This window comes from Protopterus annectens, chromosome 7.part0, assembly GCF_019279795.1.
Source record: "Protopterus annectens isolate FY-2018-M chromosome 7.part0, PAN1.0, whole genome shotgun sequence".
Taxonomy (NCBI): domain Eukaryota; kingdom Metazoa; phylum Chordata; order Ceratodontiformes; family Protopteridae; genus Protopterus; species Protopterus annectens.
Window position 1 is genome coordinate 1038140680 of NC_056739.1, and position 14278 is coordinate 1038154957.

General features: G+C 45.0%; 1 protein-coding gene across 4 annotated transcripts in view; it reads right to left on the minus strand.

Annotated features, from left to right (window-relative positions):
* Positions 1-5147: 5147 nt before the first annotated feature.
* Positions 5148-14278, minus strand: part of COPS2 (COP9 signalosome subunit 2) — a 1892836-nt gene continuing 1883705 nt past the window's right edge. For all 4 annotated transcript variants that reach the window (XM_044077587.1, XM_044077586.1, XM_044077585.1 and 1 more), the window contains one exon: positions 5148-5861. In XM_044077587.1, the coding sequence (XP_043933522.1) occupies positions 5717-5861 (145 nt within the window). In that variant the 3' untranslated portion in view covers positions 5148-5716. The remainder of the gene's footprint in view (positions 5862-14278) is intronic.

Sequence of the window (14278 nt, forward strand, 5' to 3'; positions counted from 1 at the left end):
TCATATGTAGTCTGGCTAGCAGAACTAGAGTTATAGTAGAGGCCATGGCTCCTATAAGTTTGAGCACTGACTTTGCTTTGACCTTGTGTTGGGGAAGCAGGCTGTATATTTGTTGTCTTAGACTTTGTACTCTGTCTGAAGGAAGGCGAGCCATCACTGCGACCGTGTAGTTCTGCGCCTATAAAAGTCACATATCGAGAGGGCGACAAGGCAGACTTTCCCAGATTATAGTAATGCCTAGCTGAGTACAGACTCGGATGGTTGAATCCCTGGCTTGTAGAAGTAGGTGCCTGATAGTGGTGGTAGCCAGGAACCAGTCGTCCAGGTACGGAAACACTTGGAATCCAAGACATCTCAAGTGAGCCGTTACTACCGCCATGCATTTGAACACCCTGGGGGCTGTGGTGAGACCAAAGGGCAAAGCTGGAAATTGGTAATGACTGGCTCCCAGCCAGAAGCATAAATGACTCCTTGATGCTCTGTCCATTTTTATGTGGTAGCACGCATCTTGGAGGTCTATGGAGCACATCCAATTGTCTTTCCCTAAAAGAGGGAGTATAGACTGCGGTGTTACCATTCAGAACTTGGACTTCTTCACTGATTCGTTTAACTTGCTGAGATCCAAGATGGGCTTCCAGTCCCCTGTTCGTTTTGGCACTAAAAAGAATCTGGAGTAACTTCAGAATCCTATCTGGTCTGCAGGGACAGTTTGGATGACTCTCTTTTGAAGCAACTTTCGGACTTCTACAGTTACTTGATCCCTGTGACTGGGTGGAACATCTGGGATTTTCTTGGTTAGATGAGGTGGAAAAAGAGAAGGGTATGGAGTATCCTCTGGAAATTATTCTTTGTACCACTTGTCTTGTGTGATGTCGTGCCGGGCATCTCGGTACAAAGATAAACGGACCCCCGACTGGCTCCAGAGAAGCGCAGTCAGGCCCCACTTCAGGAATGCTGATAGGGACGTCCACGAAAGGAATTGCAGCCACCCTGGTTTTGTGGCCCCCCCCCCTCGACTCTAGGGCAACGTCTACCATTATTTCCTCCTCCTCTGCTTCTGGAGAAGGAATCACCTTGTGCGTCTGGGAAAAATCTCTGTGATTTCTTGAACCACACTTTTCCACCTCTCTGACCTTTAGGGTATGGTCTAGAAGGGATGGAAAAACATACTCCCCCGGCAAGAGTTTTCCCTTCCTGCTCGCATCTGGTGAGTGTGTCTTTTACCTGTGGTCTAAACAGAGAGGAACCATCAAAAGGGGCATTGGTAAATGTAGATTTGAAGGGCTCTGCAAAGTTACAAAAGTGCATCCAGGAGCGTCTCCTAAGGGAACCCCCTGAACCCGCTGCCCTGCTCCATCTGCTGCGTAAGATATCAACCTCATGGAGGAGTTAAAAATAGAGTTTAGGGTAGACAACTAAGCAGTAACCTTCTCAGGGACTCCTTCAGTTAAAGTACCTTGGAGAGTATCTCCTAGCTCTTTTAGGAGATCTCTTTGAAGCCTAGTGAAATGGGTGAGGTAATTCAGCGATCCAAGTGTAAAAGCCGCTGAAGAAAAAATATACTTCCCGTATCTGTCCATCGTTCGAGACTCTTTGTTCGGTGGGTGGACAGATGAGGAAGTTTCTGCTAGTTCCTTCTTTGTGGCTGCTGCCACCACGGCATCTACAGGCACACCTTTGGTCAAAAACTCTTTCTCTAAGAGCTGAAAGAAATTTGTTCGGCCTTCTGGGGACCGGTTCCACGGCATCAGGAGTTTTCCACACCTTTCGACTTACCAAATCTAACAGCTCATCGAAAGGTGGAGACACCCAAGAGGCTGAAGGTTGAGACCTGAAAGCCTTCAGGTACACTGACTCCTCATCAGAAGGAGTGACGATGGGCCAGCCACCTCTCTGTTTCAGGATGTCTAGGATATCTACGAAGGAAATATCATCAGAGGACGACCTAGGGGACCCTTCTGACTCCTTGAGGTCAGTGCCAGTGGTGATAAACTCATCAGGGCAGTCTACGTAATTCCTCTTGCAAGTTCGCTTAGGAGGGAGCTCCTCAGAAGGGTATTCTGGGGAGGTCTTGGAAGACTGGGGGGCTCCTGAAGCTGCGGGTCTCTGCTGTCAAGAGAGAGAGATGGTGCTGAAGAGCATTGGTACCCTTGTGTGGAGCTAAAGTCCTAGACAGCACACTCATCAAGTCGAAGGCAGATCTCTCCGGCTCCGAAGAAGCGGAAGTAGCCCTCAGCTCCAGAGCGACCAGCTCCAAGACAGATGTAGGATCCGAGCTCAGCTGAGCCAACGCACCGAGGTGTAGGCTCGGAACCGAAGAGGTTCATGTCCGAACGTCCCCGTCGGGGCAGACGGGTGAGCTTCGGCTCCTAGACACCAGGGACGGCACTGAAGGTGTTGGAGCGGAACTCGGCTCTGAGACAGACAGCTGGGGTGCTGGAACAGACAGTTCCACAACAAACTACACAGATAATTCTGGCTCTGAAAGACCGACATGGCTCGGAGGAGGAACAGAAGCAGGTAATATGGCCTTAGACGGCTCCGGAACCGATTAGGTCGGAGCCGGCAACAAATTTGCTAGCGCCGACGACTTTAATAGTCTAAGCACCACACTCTCAACATCCTCCTCAGAAAGACTCCTGGAGGATCTGGAAGACAAGGTAGGGGATCGAGATCTCCGCAAAATTGGAGATCTGAGTGTCGGGGATACCGGTAATAAATCTCTTGACTGGCTCCAAAGTATGGATTCAGTTATCGGCTCCAAAAAACTTGGGGCTGAAACTGGAATGTCTATGTCAATAACCTCGACCAGCTCTGAAGACAGAGGAGCTGAAGAGGTAGAAGGCTTGTCAACCTTGGCAATTTTCTCTGGAGGTCCTGATTTAACAGTTGGTGTAGGAGACCGTCTTTTCACCGACTTGACCTTCACTTTTTTAGAAGAGGGAGACTTGGAATGAGAAGAGGAAGAAATGGCTAAATCCTCCTCAAAGGAAGGTTTAAGGAGACCTTTCAAGATCAGTTTGTTCTTCCTTTCCTGGAGAACCCGGGAACTAAAAGAGTGGCAAAAAGTACATGTCTCCTGAAGATGTACGGCTCCCAAGCAATAAACACAAATATTATGCCAGTCAGTTAGGGAGATTTTTTGTGAACATTTAAGACATTTCTTGAAACCCGAAGGCTTATGGTCTTTGGATCCTTATTCATACTGTCACAACAATCAGAATAAACGTAGAAGATAACAGGAAGAGAGGACAAGGTCCTCTAACTTAAATGGGCCTAGCCCTCCTCAAGAAACACACACAGGTGAAAAACAACAGAGGACTAGGTCCTCTAACTTAAACGGGCCTAGCCCTAAACAGAGGAGTAGGCGAGAAAGAGAAAAAACAAGCGAGAGACAAAGGCTAGAATATGTCCTAACTAAAAACAGACCTATGCCTAAGAAAAATTTAGCAATAACTAGCACACAGAAAACGAAGGGATACCACTAAGGAAAGGCCTGCGAAAGCGACGGCCAACAATCAGCAACAACAATTTGCAATAAAATTCAAAAAATGCACTAACTACTAGATAACAACCATAAGCTATTAATACTAAACTAACTATTACAGTCAAAAACAATCACTATAAAATTCTGAATAAGCAAAAATTCCAACTTAGCCACATCCAAGAAAGAGAGCACTTCTGAACTCGTAGACACAGCAAACGAGATCTGGGGTTTCTTACTAGTGCATTATGGGATACCTACCTTGCCACGAGCCAACATAAGAGACTTTGAGCTTTGTGACCAGCCAAGTCAGAGCCGAGGATTGGCTCCGAACCCCATATGTAAGAATGAAGGCAAGATAAGTCTACAAGAACATCAATAATTTGAGGGATGCCACACGGGCTTTCAGTAACAGTAAGCCTGGGTCCCCCCCAACTCCTGAAACGGACACCTGTGTATCCCTCCCCGCCTGAGGACGTGCTAGTAGGATCCCTCAAGACCTCCACACAGTTACCCATGGACGTTTCACCTACTGACTCCAAAACAGTCTCTGGTCCGACATCAGCCTCTGGAGAGACGTCCGGAATTGGAGGAGCAGAGGTGACGTCTGGCCTAGATTTCTCAGCCTTCTTAATCAGCGGCTCACCTGAAGAATCTGACATAGCTTCCATATTGCCTGCTAGGTGCTTAAGGTGCTGGTTTTCTAGGTACAGATTAAGGGAAGCTAAACAACTACATAGGGTCTTGGGAACAAAGGCCTTGCAAATCGAGCAAGAAGCATGGTTGTGGTTAGGGCCTAGGCAAAAGAGACAAAGGTAATGGGAGACTATGTGGAATCTGCCATCCACAATGACACTTGCCCCTCCTAGCTGACATGTAACCTCAATGACAACAGTAGCACACAAAGCAATAAGAAAACTCCCCAACAGGGCATTTATCTGATCAGAATCTGCAACTTCTCTGACGAGCAACAACTGAAGAAGATGATTGGACTGCCGGTAGAAAAGTTCTGAGGATTAGTATGTACTGACGTCTGTTTTATACCCAGTGTCATTTTATTAGACACAGAGCCATTACTGTGTGCAGCATTGCACGTGCCCTACAGTAGTGTTAGACTTTTGTATACTGGTCGGACGTGTGAGTCAGCCGGCAGAAGACTCCCTCATGTTACGAATACTGCAACATATGAACAAAAGGACATCTGCTGAATACAAGTTCGCCTGAACTACACCATCTACCATGGCGGGAACGCTAAACATAAACACAGACTGCAATGGCCCTAAATCTGGAGTCTCAGATAAAACCTTATCACTGTCTACTAAAAATACTTACTGGGGAATTAAGAAAAAAATCTCTGTAAAAGTGATAGAAAATACAATTTACAAGCAATAGTGTGCACAAAATAATGATGAATGAAAGAGTTCATCCATTCCTGCATTGAAATAAAAACTATCCCTAAATGAATAAATTTTACAACCTTATATATATATATATATATATATATATATATATATACAATATTTAAATATATGCACACAACACTACAGACATTACAACTTTCAAAAGTTTTAAACGTGCATAAATGATGCAGTAAAGTTCTGTATATGGTGAAACTGCTCATCAGCAATAACAAACTCATGTAAAATATTTCTGACAAACTGTATGACTGAGCTGCACCATTTTATTTTGCTGCTTGAAACCTAGAGTGGCAAAGTACCACAAATTAAGGACAACTTTTTAACCTTTAGTACACTGCAGATAAAGTATGGACATATTTCATACGAGACATTTTGCAAAATGTCTCAAACATGCCAGTTTATACAAGGGAGACTTCAAGAAGAAAACACATTTCAAGTTATTGCAGGTTATTTTTGTAGGTAAAACAATGTACACCTAACAAAACAAGTCAGTGCGTTTAAAATCATGACGAAAAACTTTCTGTCATATGCCCTCTATAAATTATTATAATATAGTATACAAAGGGCATGATGTCAAATGAGCATAAATTCCATGGCAGTTTGGTTTTCTTCTGGAGATTAAAGCTGTTTTTCTTCAGATAAATGCAGCAGCAAAACACAAACCAGATGATCAAGAAAGCACTTCTGCCACAACTCTGAAAGTTTTCAGGGCAAACCAACCCAAAGAAGTTTTGCTTTTCCCAGTTCTTCATTTTTTTCCATTACGGCACTGTTCATTTCCTTTAGTAGTTTGTACAGAAAATTTGAGCCGAAATCAAGCCAATTTGCTGACTATTGCTTGATTCAGAGAATTAAGTTGGTTGGTCCATTTGTCTAAAGCAGTATATCGTGCTCCACCTCTCTTTTGATGATCCAGTTCCAGCAGCTGATTGACTTGATCAATCCGTCCATGGATCGTGCTTTAAAAGTAAAGCAAAAACAATACTGAGCATCATACAAAAAAAGTATTAAAATACAACCAAAACCAGTTTTATTCTAACTCTATTTTAAACTACATATACTTGCATCTACTGCACTATTCAAAACAGATGACAGTATGCTTACATTTTGTTTTTTTTTTCCATTGTCGTATTTAATGGCATTACCTTATCTTTTTTCCCCTTGTATGTCTTTTGCCTTTGCGCCTACTGACCATCAAGCATTTCCTATTGGACTTGAACATATTTATTCCCTTGTTGTGGGGACCTCCTCCAGATCTACTATGGTGACAGCCTTCTGGAGGGTAGTCATGAGGGTTGTTTGCGTCAATGGCAGTCTGACAATGAGGACATTTCACTTTTTAGTCTAACCCCTTCTCAGGAAGGAATGGAAAGACCTTATCAGTGCAGGAGCCCCATCATCTTCTATGGGAAAGCATGCTCCTGTGCACTTGCACAATGAAGGTTACTGTCCATCAGCACCTTGGTGGAACACACAAATGTCGATTTCATGGTCACTCCCCTGAGCTACTAATTGTGTACCCACTCACAAACTGGAACAGCAATACCCATACTTATGGGGACATGATAAAATGAAATAGAAATACTTAGTATGGATTAAAAAGGATTCTGTTGTGGCAGCTAAGGATATGTAGGAAGAGACTACACAAAAGATAATACAAAAACTTAGAAATTGGAAGATTTGTTTTATGGATAGCAAGATAAAAGCAGTCAAAATGTTTTTAGTCTCTTTAGTTTTATACGCAAGTCAGGCATATTTTTATTAACCAGAGGTGAAGTTGTGGATGGGATGGCAATTAAAGAGCTTAATGATTTTACCTGAGGAGGAGAAGATGGCAAGAGTCACGTGGGACAAGCTGAGTTTTCCAACAGAACAAGGGAGTTTGGGATTACCTGATTTGAAGGGGTATTTCAGAGCTACACAGTTAAGGCTCCTACACATAGTACAAGCAGAAAGTTATAATTCAAAGTGCAAAGGGATGATGATGAGAAAAAGGAGGAAGCTCAACAAAAGTACAGTTTTGTACCTACCATAAATGTAGATGTTCGAGTGCTCATACAGCTGCAGTCATAACAGATGGGTTATCCTTCCATCAGGCGGGTCCTCGGTCGGCCGAATTCCAAAGTCTAGGTCTGGCGTCGGTTGTCGTCGCTTCTTCCCTGACGTCAGTGCGGCTGGGGTATAAAAGAGCCAGCCGCCGCCATCTTCTTCAGTTTTTCTTGCCCCAGATGTCAGGTGCCCCCAGAAGGAAGGCAAAACATAAACTCATGTAATATAGAATAATCAAAAAACAGTAGTTGCAAGCAAATACACCATAAAAGAATACCCCAAATAGGTTGTATGAGAAGGTGTTTGTCATAAGGCCTGTCCTAAGAGGGGATGGAGGGAGGGAAAAGTACAGTTTTGTACCTACCATAAATGTAGATGTTCGAGTGCTAATACAGCTGCAGTCATAACAGATGGGTTCTCCTGCCGTCAGGCGGGTCCTCGGTCGGCCGAATTCCAAAGTCTAGGTCCGGCGTCGGTTGTCGTCGCTTCTTCCCTGACGTCAGTGCGACAGGGGTATAAAAGAACCAGCCGACGCCATTTTCTTCAGTTTTTCTTGCCCCAGATGTAAGGTGCCCCCAGAAGGAAGGCAATACATAAATTTATGTAATAATGCAATGCAGAATAATCAAAATACAGTAGTTGCAAGCAAATACACCATAAATGAATACCCCAATCAGGTTGTATGAGGATGTGTTAGCCTACAGGCCTGTCCCAAGAGGGGAAGGAGGGAGGGAAACCTGGACTGCAGCTGTATTAGCACTCGAACATCTACATTTATGGTAGGTACAAAACTGTACTATGTTCATCGTGAATACAGCTGCAGTCATAACAGATGGGTAGAATCCCAAAGCTAAGAAAGGGGTGGTAGGCACTAGGTGGAACTCAGAGGAGCCAGGGTGCCCTGCAAGACTGCAGTGGCAAAGCCTGCTCTAGTTTTGGAGTATAATGGTAGGTGGTAGTGCTTGGAGAAGGTATGTACAGAACTCCAAGTGGCTGCTTCCAAAATATCTTTGGTAGGAACTCCTCTGAGGAAGGCTGCAGAGGTAGCTGTGGCCCTTGTGGAGTGAGATCTGATGCCTGTAGGTACAGTTTTGCCATGAAAAGAATAGCAAAAGCGTATGCAGTGGGCTATCCATTTTGAGATTGTCTGTTTCGAAATTGGATTTCCTTGAGCTCCTACAGCATAGGACACAAAGAGCTGTTCTGATTTTCTGAAAGGCTTTGTTCTGTCCAGATAATAACGTAGTTGTCTGTGGATATCCAAGGAGTGTAGTAATCTCTCCCCTTTGTTTTGAGGATTAGGATAGAAGGTAGGTAAGTGTATGGCCTGATTCAAAGCTACCCTGGATACCACTTTAGGCACAAAGGACGGGTTGGTTCGTACGGAAACTCTGTCCTGATGGAAGATGATGAAAGGCTGCACAGCCATGAGAGCTTGTAGTTCTGAAACGCTACAAGGTGAGGTAATTGCCAGAAGGAAAGCTGTTTTCCAGGACAAATATTGCAAATCTGATGAGGCAGCTGGTTCAAAAGGAGACTAGGTCAGTTTTTCCAGAATGAAATTGAGATCCCAAGCAGGTATTGGTTGTTTTCTTGGGGGTCTTAGATTCTTAGCCCCTCTGAGGAACTGTCTTAAGAGAGGGTGAGAGAATAAGGGTGGATCAGTGTTGTATTCTGCAGAAATGGCTGAGGCATGGATTTTGATGGAGGAGAATGAAAGTCCACTGCTTAGCAGCTCAGCTAAATACTGTAGCATTTGAGGTAAATTCAGTTTTTCAGGATCCTGGCCCTTTTTCTCATTCCAGACACAAAACAGTTTCCATTTTGCGGAGTAAGCTTTTCTAGTTGATGGCCTTCTGGCCTCCAAAATGACATCCTGCACCTCCTTGGAGAGTAGGGTCTGTTGTGATGCTAAGGAATCTTCCATGCAGCTAGATTGAGTGTTTTTAGCTGGCTGTGAAGAGTTTTGAAGCTGTGCTGAGTCAGAAGAAGAGGCATTAGAGGCAGGGTCCATGGTGGGGAATGCGTCAGGCTCCTCAGGAGTGGGTACCAATGTTGTCTTGGCCAGTCCGGAGCAATAAGGATCATCTTTGGTCTGTCTGCTCTGGTTTTCAATAGAACTTTGGGCAGCAGAGGAAGAGGTGGGAAGGTATAAACTGTCATTGATGTCCAACTGAAAGAGAGCATCCACTCTCCAGGCCTTTGGATGGAAAATCCTTGAGCAGAATTTTGTCAATTGGTGATTTTTGTGGGAGGCAAAGAGATATATGCCTGGCCTTCCCCATGCTTGGATTATTTCTGTAAAAACTTTTGGATGCAACTTCCATTCGTGTGGATCTGTCATATTTCTGCTTTGGTTGTCTGCCAGAATGTTTTCCTTGCCTGGCAAGTACTGTGCTTGTAGTTCGATTTGTAAGTCCATGGCCATGTTCCAAAGTGACATGGCCAGTCTGCATAGGGGGTATGAATGTGTTCCTCCCTGTTTGTTTATGTACCACATAACTGTGGTGTTGTCCGTTCTTATCAATAGTTGACCTGGTTGCAGAATGTCCTTGAAAGCTATAATAGCATTTATTACTGCTAGCATTTCCTTTTGATTGATGTGAAGGTGCTTTTCTTTTTGGGACCATTTGCCCTGAATGCACCGATCTGTCATATGTGCCCCCCAGGCGTAGTCCGAGGCGTCTGTTGTGATGACTTGATTTGCTTGAGGCTTGCTGAATGGAAGACCTGTGTTTGTTTGGCATGCTTGAGCCCAAGTAAGATGCAAGATGCCATGAATCCCAGAGCCTGCAGGATTTTCCTTGCAGTCAGCCTGGTGCAATTTGCTAGTGCTCTGAAGTATTGAGTTAGTTTCCCATGCTTCTCTGGTGTGAGGTAGGCCATCTGGGTGTTTGTGTCCAAGTTGGCACCCAGGAACATTATCTTCCGAGAGGGTATTAGCCTTGATTTCTTTTTGTTGACTGTGTATCCCAGAGAGCTCAACAACATTATTACATAAGCCAGATGTTTCAGAAGAATGTACTTGCTGTCCCGCTTGGATCAGGCAGTCGTCCAAATAAGTGTATATTTGTATCCCTTGAGGTCTGCAGTAGGCAATTACTGATGCCAGGCATTTCATGAATACACTGGGCGCAGTAGATAAGCCAAAGGGCAATGCAGAGAATTGATAATGGGTTGAACCTGCAAGAAAACTGAGGTATCTTCTGCAATTTTGTCTGATTGGGACATGCAGGTATGCCTCCTTGAGGTCCAATGTTACCAGCCAAGACTCCTTGCCCAGCATGGGAAGAAGTTGCTGTAGAGTGAGCATCTTGAATTTTGGTACGAGTAGAAATGTGTTTAGGATGGACAGGTCCAAAATAGGTCTCCAATCTTTTCCCCTCCTTGGTACCAGGAATAGCCTGGAATAAAAACCTTGACCTTGTTTGTGCGTAGGTACCTCTTGAATAGCTTTCATGTCTATGAGATCTGTAATTTGCCTTTGTGCCTCTGCCCTTTGATTGTGTGGCAAGTTTGGCATGCCTCTCATTTTTGGAAGGGTGTGAAAATGGAATCTGTAGCCTCTGTTTATAATGTCCAGGATCCATTTGTCTTTTGTGACAATATGCCAATTCTTTGAAAATAATGCCAGCTTTCCTCCTAAGGGGGCTGCCATTTGAGTCTTGCTTGGCATGCAAAGGGGAAAGTCATTGGGCTTGCTTTCTGAATGATTGCGAGTTATCCTCACCACCTCTTTGTGTAGGAGCTTGCCACTGTCTGCCTCTAAAGGATCCTTGGGATTGTCCTCTGCCCCTCGGGCGCCTGTATCTGCCTCTTTGGGGTCTGTCCGTGGCTGGAAAGGACCAATTTTTGGAAGGCCAATTTCTACTGAAACGTAGGGGTTGTACCTGTAGAAAATCTTTCACAGTTTGCATTGATTTAGCCTTTTCCTCCATTTTCCTTAATACCTCCTCAGCATTAGCACCAAATACATCCTTTTGAAGAGGGGCATCTAGTAATTTAGCTTTGACATGATCAGGCAAGGTTTGTTCCTTGAGCCAGGCATGTCTACGTATGACTGATCCTGTAACAGCAGCTCTACATGAGGCCTCTAGAGCATCAAAACCACATTGTAAGGTATGCTTACCCACTTGTTCTGCACTATGCATCAAATCCTGCAAAACTCCTTCAAGTCTGGTTGTTCAGGTTGTGATATTTTACTTTTCAATTGTGATAACAAAAACTGCTGGTATTTTAGCATATGGAACTGACAGTTTAAGGCCCTCATAGTTAAGGTAGCCGAGGTATATACCTTTTTTCCCCACCTTTCTAAGGATCTGGAATCTCTCTCGGAAGGTAATGGATTTTTAGCAGTGGAGGCCTTAATTCCCTTGGGGCCCTGTGAGATGGTTTCTGGGTCAGCAGCATGGCTTTTGTATAGAAATTGGTGTGAGTCATGAACCCTGTAGTACCTGTCAGGCTTAACTGGGGCTGGAGGCAGAGAGTCCGGGTTAAGGCAGGCCTCCGAGTAGACATCATCTAGGATGTCCAAGACAGGAGGTATAGCCAGAGGCCTGTGCTGAGGTAGTAAGAGAAATTCCCTAAGCCTTTTCTTGGAATCAGAATAATCTTGGCCTTCCCAGTGGAAGTGTTCCCTTAAAGTATGCAGAGTTTCCCCAAATGAGTAATCTGGGGGGGATACAGAAGGAATGGACACCTCCGCATCAGAGTCTTCAAAAGGGGAGTAAGAGTGTTCCTGATCATCAGAGTGCTCTGAAATAATGGAGCCCTGATCAGAGGAGGGGGATTCTTCCTCCACTCTGGGCCTTTTGTCCGGTGGGGGTTGAGAACCCCTGATAAGAGTAATTAAATCCTCAGCCATTTTAAGCATCTGCTTTTTAGGCATGGGGCCTGGAGATGGGCCCTGTGTAGCTTGTCTCTTAGAGTGCATGGCTGCTTTAGACTTAGTGAAAGCCTTGATGGAGAAAGAAGAAAAAGGTCTGAAGACACCTTGAGTGGAGGTAGTCCTGTCCACATTTTGAGGTTCAACACCAAGCGTGGCTTCGGTATCTGTAGTCGGGGTGTGGGCCAAGGAGCCTGCGACCTCGGGCACAGGAGACACCGCCAATGAAGTGTCATCGGTAGTCAGGGGCTGCGTAGGTGCCTTGCTGAGAACCGGACCACATGTAGTCGGCTTTGGCGTGGTGGCGGTAGAGGCCGCGGACCTCGTGAATCGGTCCTTTTCTTTGCGTTTTTTAGACAAAATTGGAGTCGGAGTATCCGACGACATAATATAGTTAAATGTTTTTCCAAAATAATGCTGGGCGAACTCCGCCCGACGCTTAATGGTGCGTTTATTAAATGTAGCACAAAAGCGACAGACCGAGACGTCGTGGTCTGAACCTAAACAAGGTATACAGAGGGAATGGAAATCCTTATGCGGTATTTGCTTCCCACATGAAATACAATTATTAACTTTGCCTGACATCGGTCTGAGGCAAGAAAAGTTTCCCCAACAGGGTACTTAGCTTTCAAGAAGACTTCGGTTTCAAAATTTTCGTAATTTCAGGAGCTGGCTGACCGGCACTTGCGAACTGCTTCTGCTTCGGGCACCGCGCGGCAAGAAAGACTGAAGAAAATGGTGTCGGCTGGTTCTTTTATACCCCTGTCACACTGACGTCAGGGAAAAAGTGACGACAACCGACGCCGGACCTAGACTTTGGAATTCGGCTGACCGAGGACCCGCCTGACGGCAGGAGAACCCATCTGTTATGACTGCAGCTGTATGCACGATGAGCATCCTGGACAGCAGCTGTATGAGCACTCGAACATCTACATTTATGGTAGGTACAAAACTGTACTATGTTCATCATGCATACAGCTGCAGTCATAACAGACGGGTAGAATCCCAAAGCTAAGTAGGGGTGGCAGGCACTAAGTGGAACTAGGAGAGGCAAGGATGCCCTGCAAGACAGCTGTGGCAAATCCTGCTCAAGACTTTGAGTAAAGTGGAAGGTGATAGTGTTTGGAGAAAGTGTGCACTGAACTCCAAGTGGCTGCTTTCAAAATGTCCTTGGTAGGAACCCCCCTGAGGAAGGCTGCAGAGGTAGCTGTGGCCCTTGTGGAATGGGACCTGATGCTAGATGGTACAGCTTTTCCATGAAATGAGTAACAAAAGTGTATGCAGTGGGCTATCCATTTTGAGGTTGTCTGTTTGGAGATAGCCTTTCCTTGAGCACCTGTAGCATAGGACAAAAAGAGTTTCTCGGATTTCCTGAATGGCTTTGTCCTGTCCAAATAATAACGTAGTTGTCTGTGAATGTCCAAGGAATGCAGTAGCCTTTCCCCTTTGTTTTGTGGGTTAGGGTAAAAGGTAGGTAAGTGGATAGTCTGATTCAAGGCTACACTTGATACTACCTTTGGCATAAAGGTAGGGTTGGTTCGTAAAGAAACTCTGTCCTGATGGAAAATGATGAAAGGTTGCACAGCCATGAGGGCCTGTAGTTCCGAAACCCTGTGTGCTGAGGTGATAGCCAGAAGGAAGGCTGTTTTCCATGACAAATATTGTAGTTCTGTTGAAGCAGCTGGCTCAAATGGAGGAAGGGTCAGTTTTTCCAATATGAAGTTGAGGTCCCAAGCAGGGACTGGTGGTTTCCTTGGGGTTTTATATTCTTAGCCCCTCTGAGGAACTGTCTTAAGAGAGGATGAGAGAATAAAGGAGGATCTGTGCTGTATTGTGCAGAAATGGCTGAAGCATGGATTTTGATGGAGGAGAAGGAAAGTCCACTGTTTAACATCTCAGCTAGGTACTGTAATATTTGAGGTATGTTTATTACCCAAGGATTCTGGCCCTTTTTCTGATTCCAGGCACAAAACCGCTTCCATTTGGCGGAGTAGGCTTTTCTAGTAGAAGGTCTTCTGGCCTCCAAGATGACATCCTGCACCTCCTTGGAGAGGAGGGTCTGTTGTGAAATTAAGGAATTCTCCATGCAGCTAGATTTAGGGTCTTGAGCTGGCTGTGAATAGTTTTGAAGTTGTGCTGGGACAACAGAAGAGGCACTAGAGGTAGGATCCATGGTGGGGAATGTGTCAGGCTCTTCAGGAGTGGATACCAGTGTTATCTTGGCCAGTCTGGAGCAATGAGAATCATTTTCGGCCTCTCTGCTCTGGCTTTTAGTAGAACTTTGGGCAGCAGAGGGAGAGGCGGATAGGCATAGACTGTCAATGTTGTCCAATTGAAGGAAAGTGCGTCCACTTTCCAGGCTTGCGGATGATAGGTCCTTGAGCAAAATTTTTTCAGTTGGTAATTTCTGTGGGTAGCAAAGAGATCTATGTCTGTCTGTCC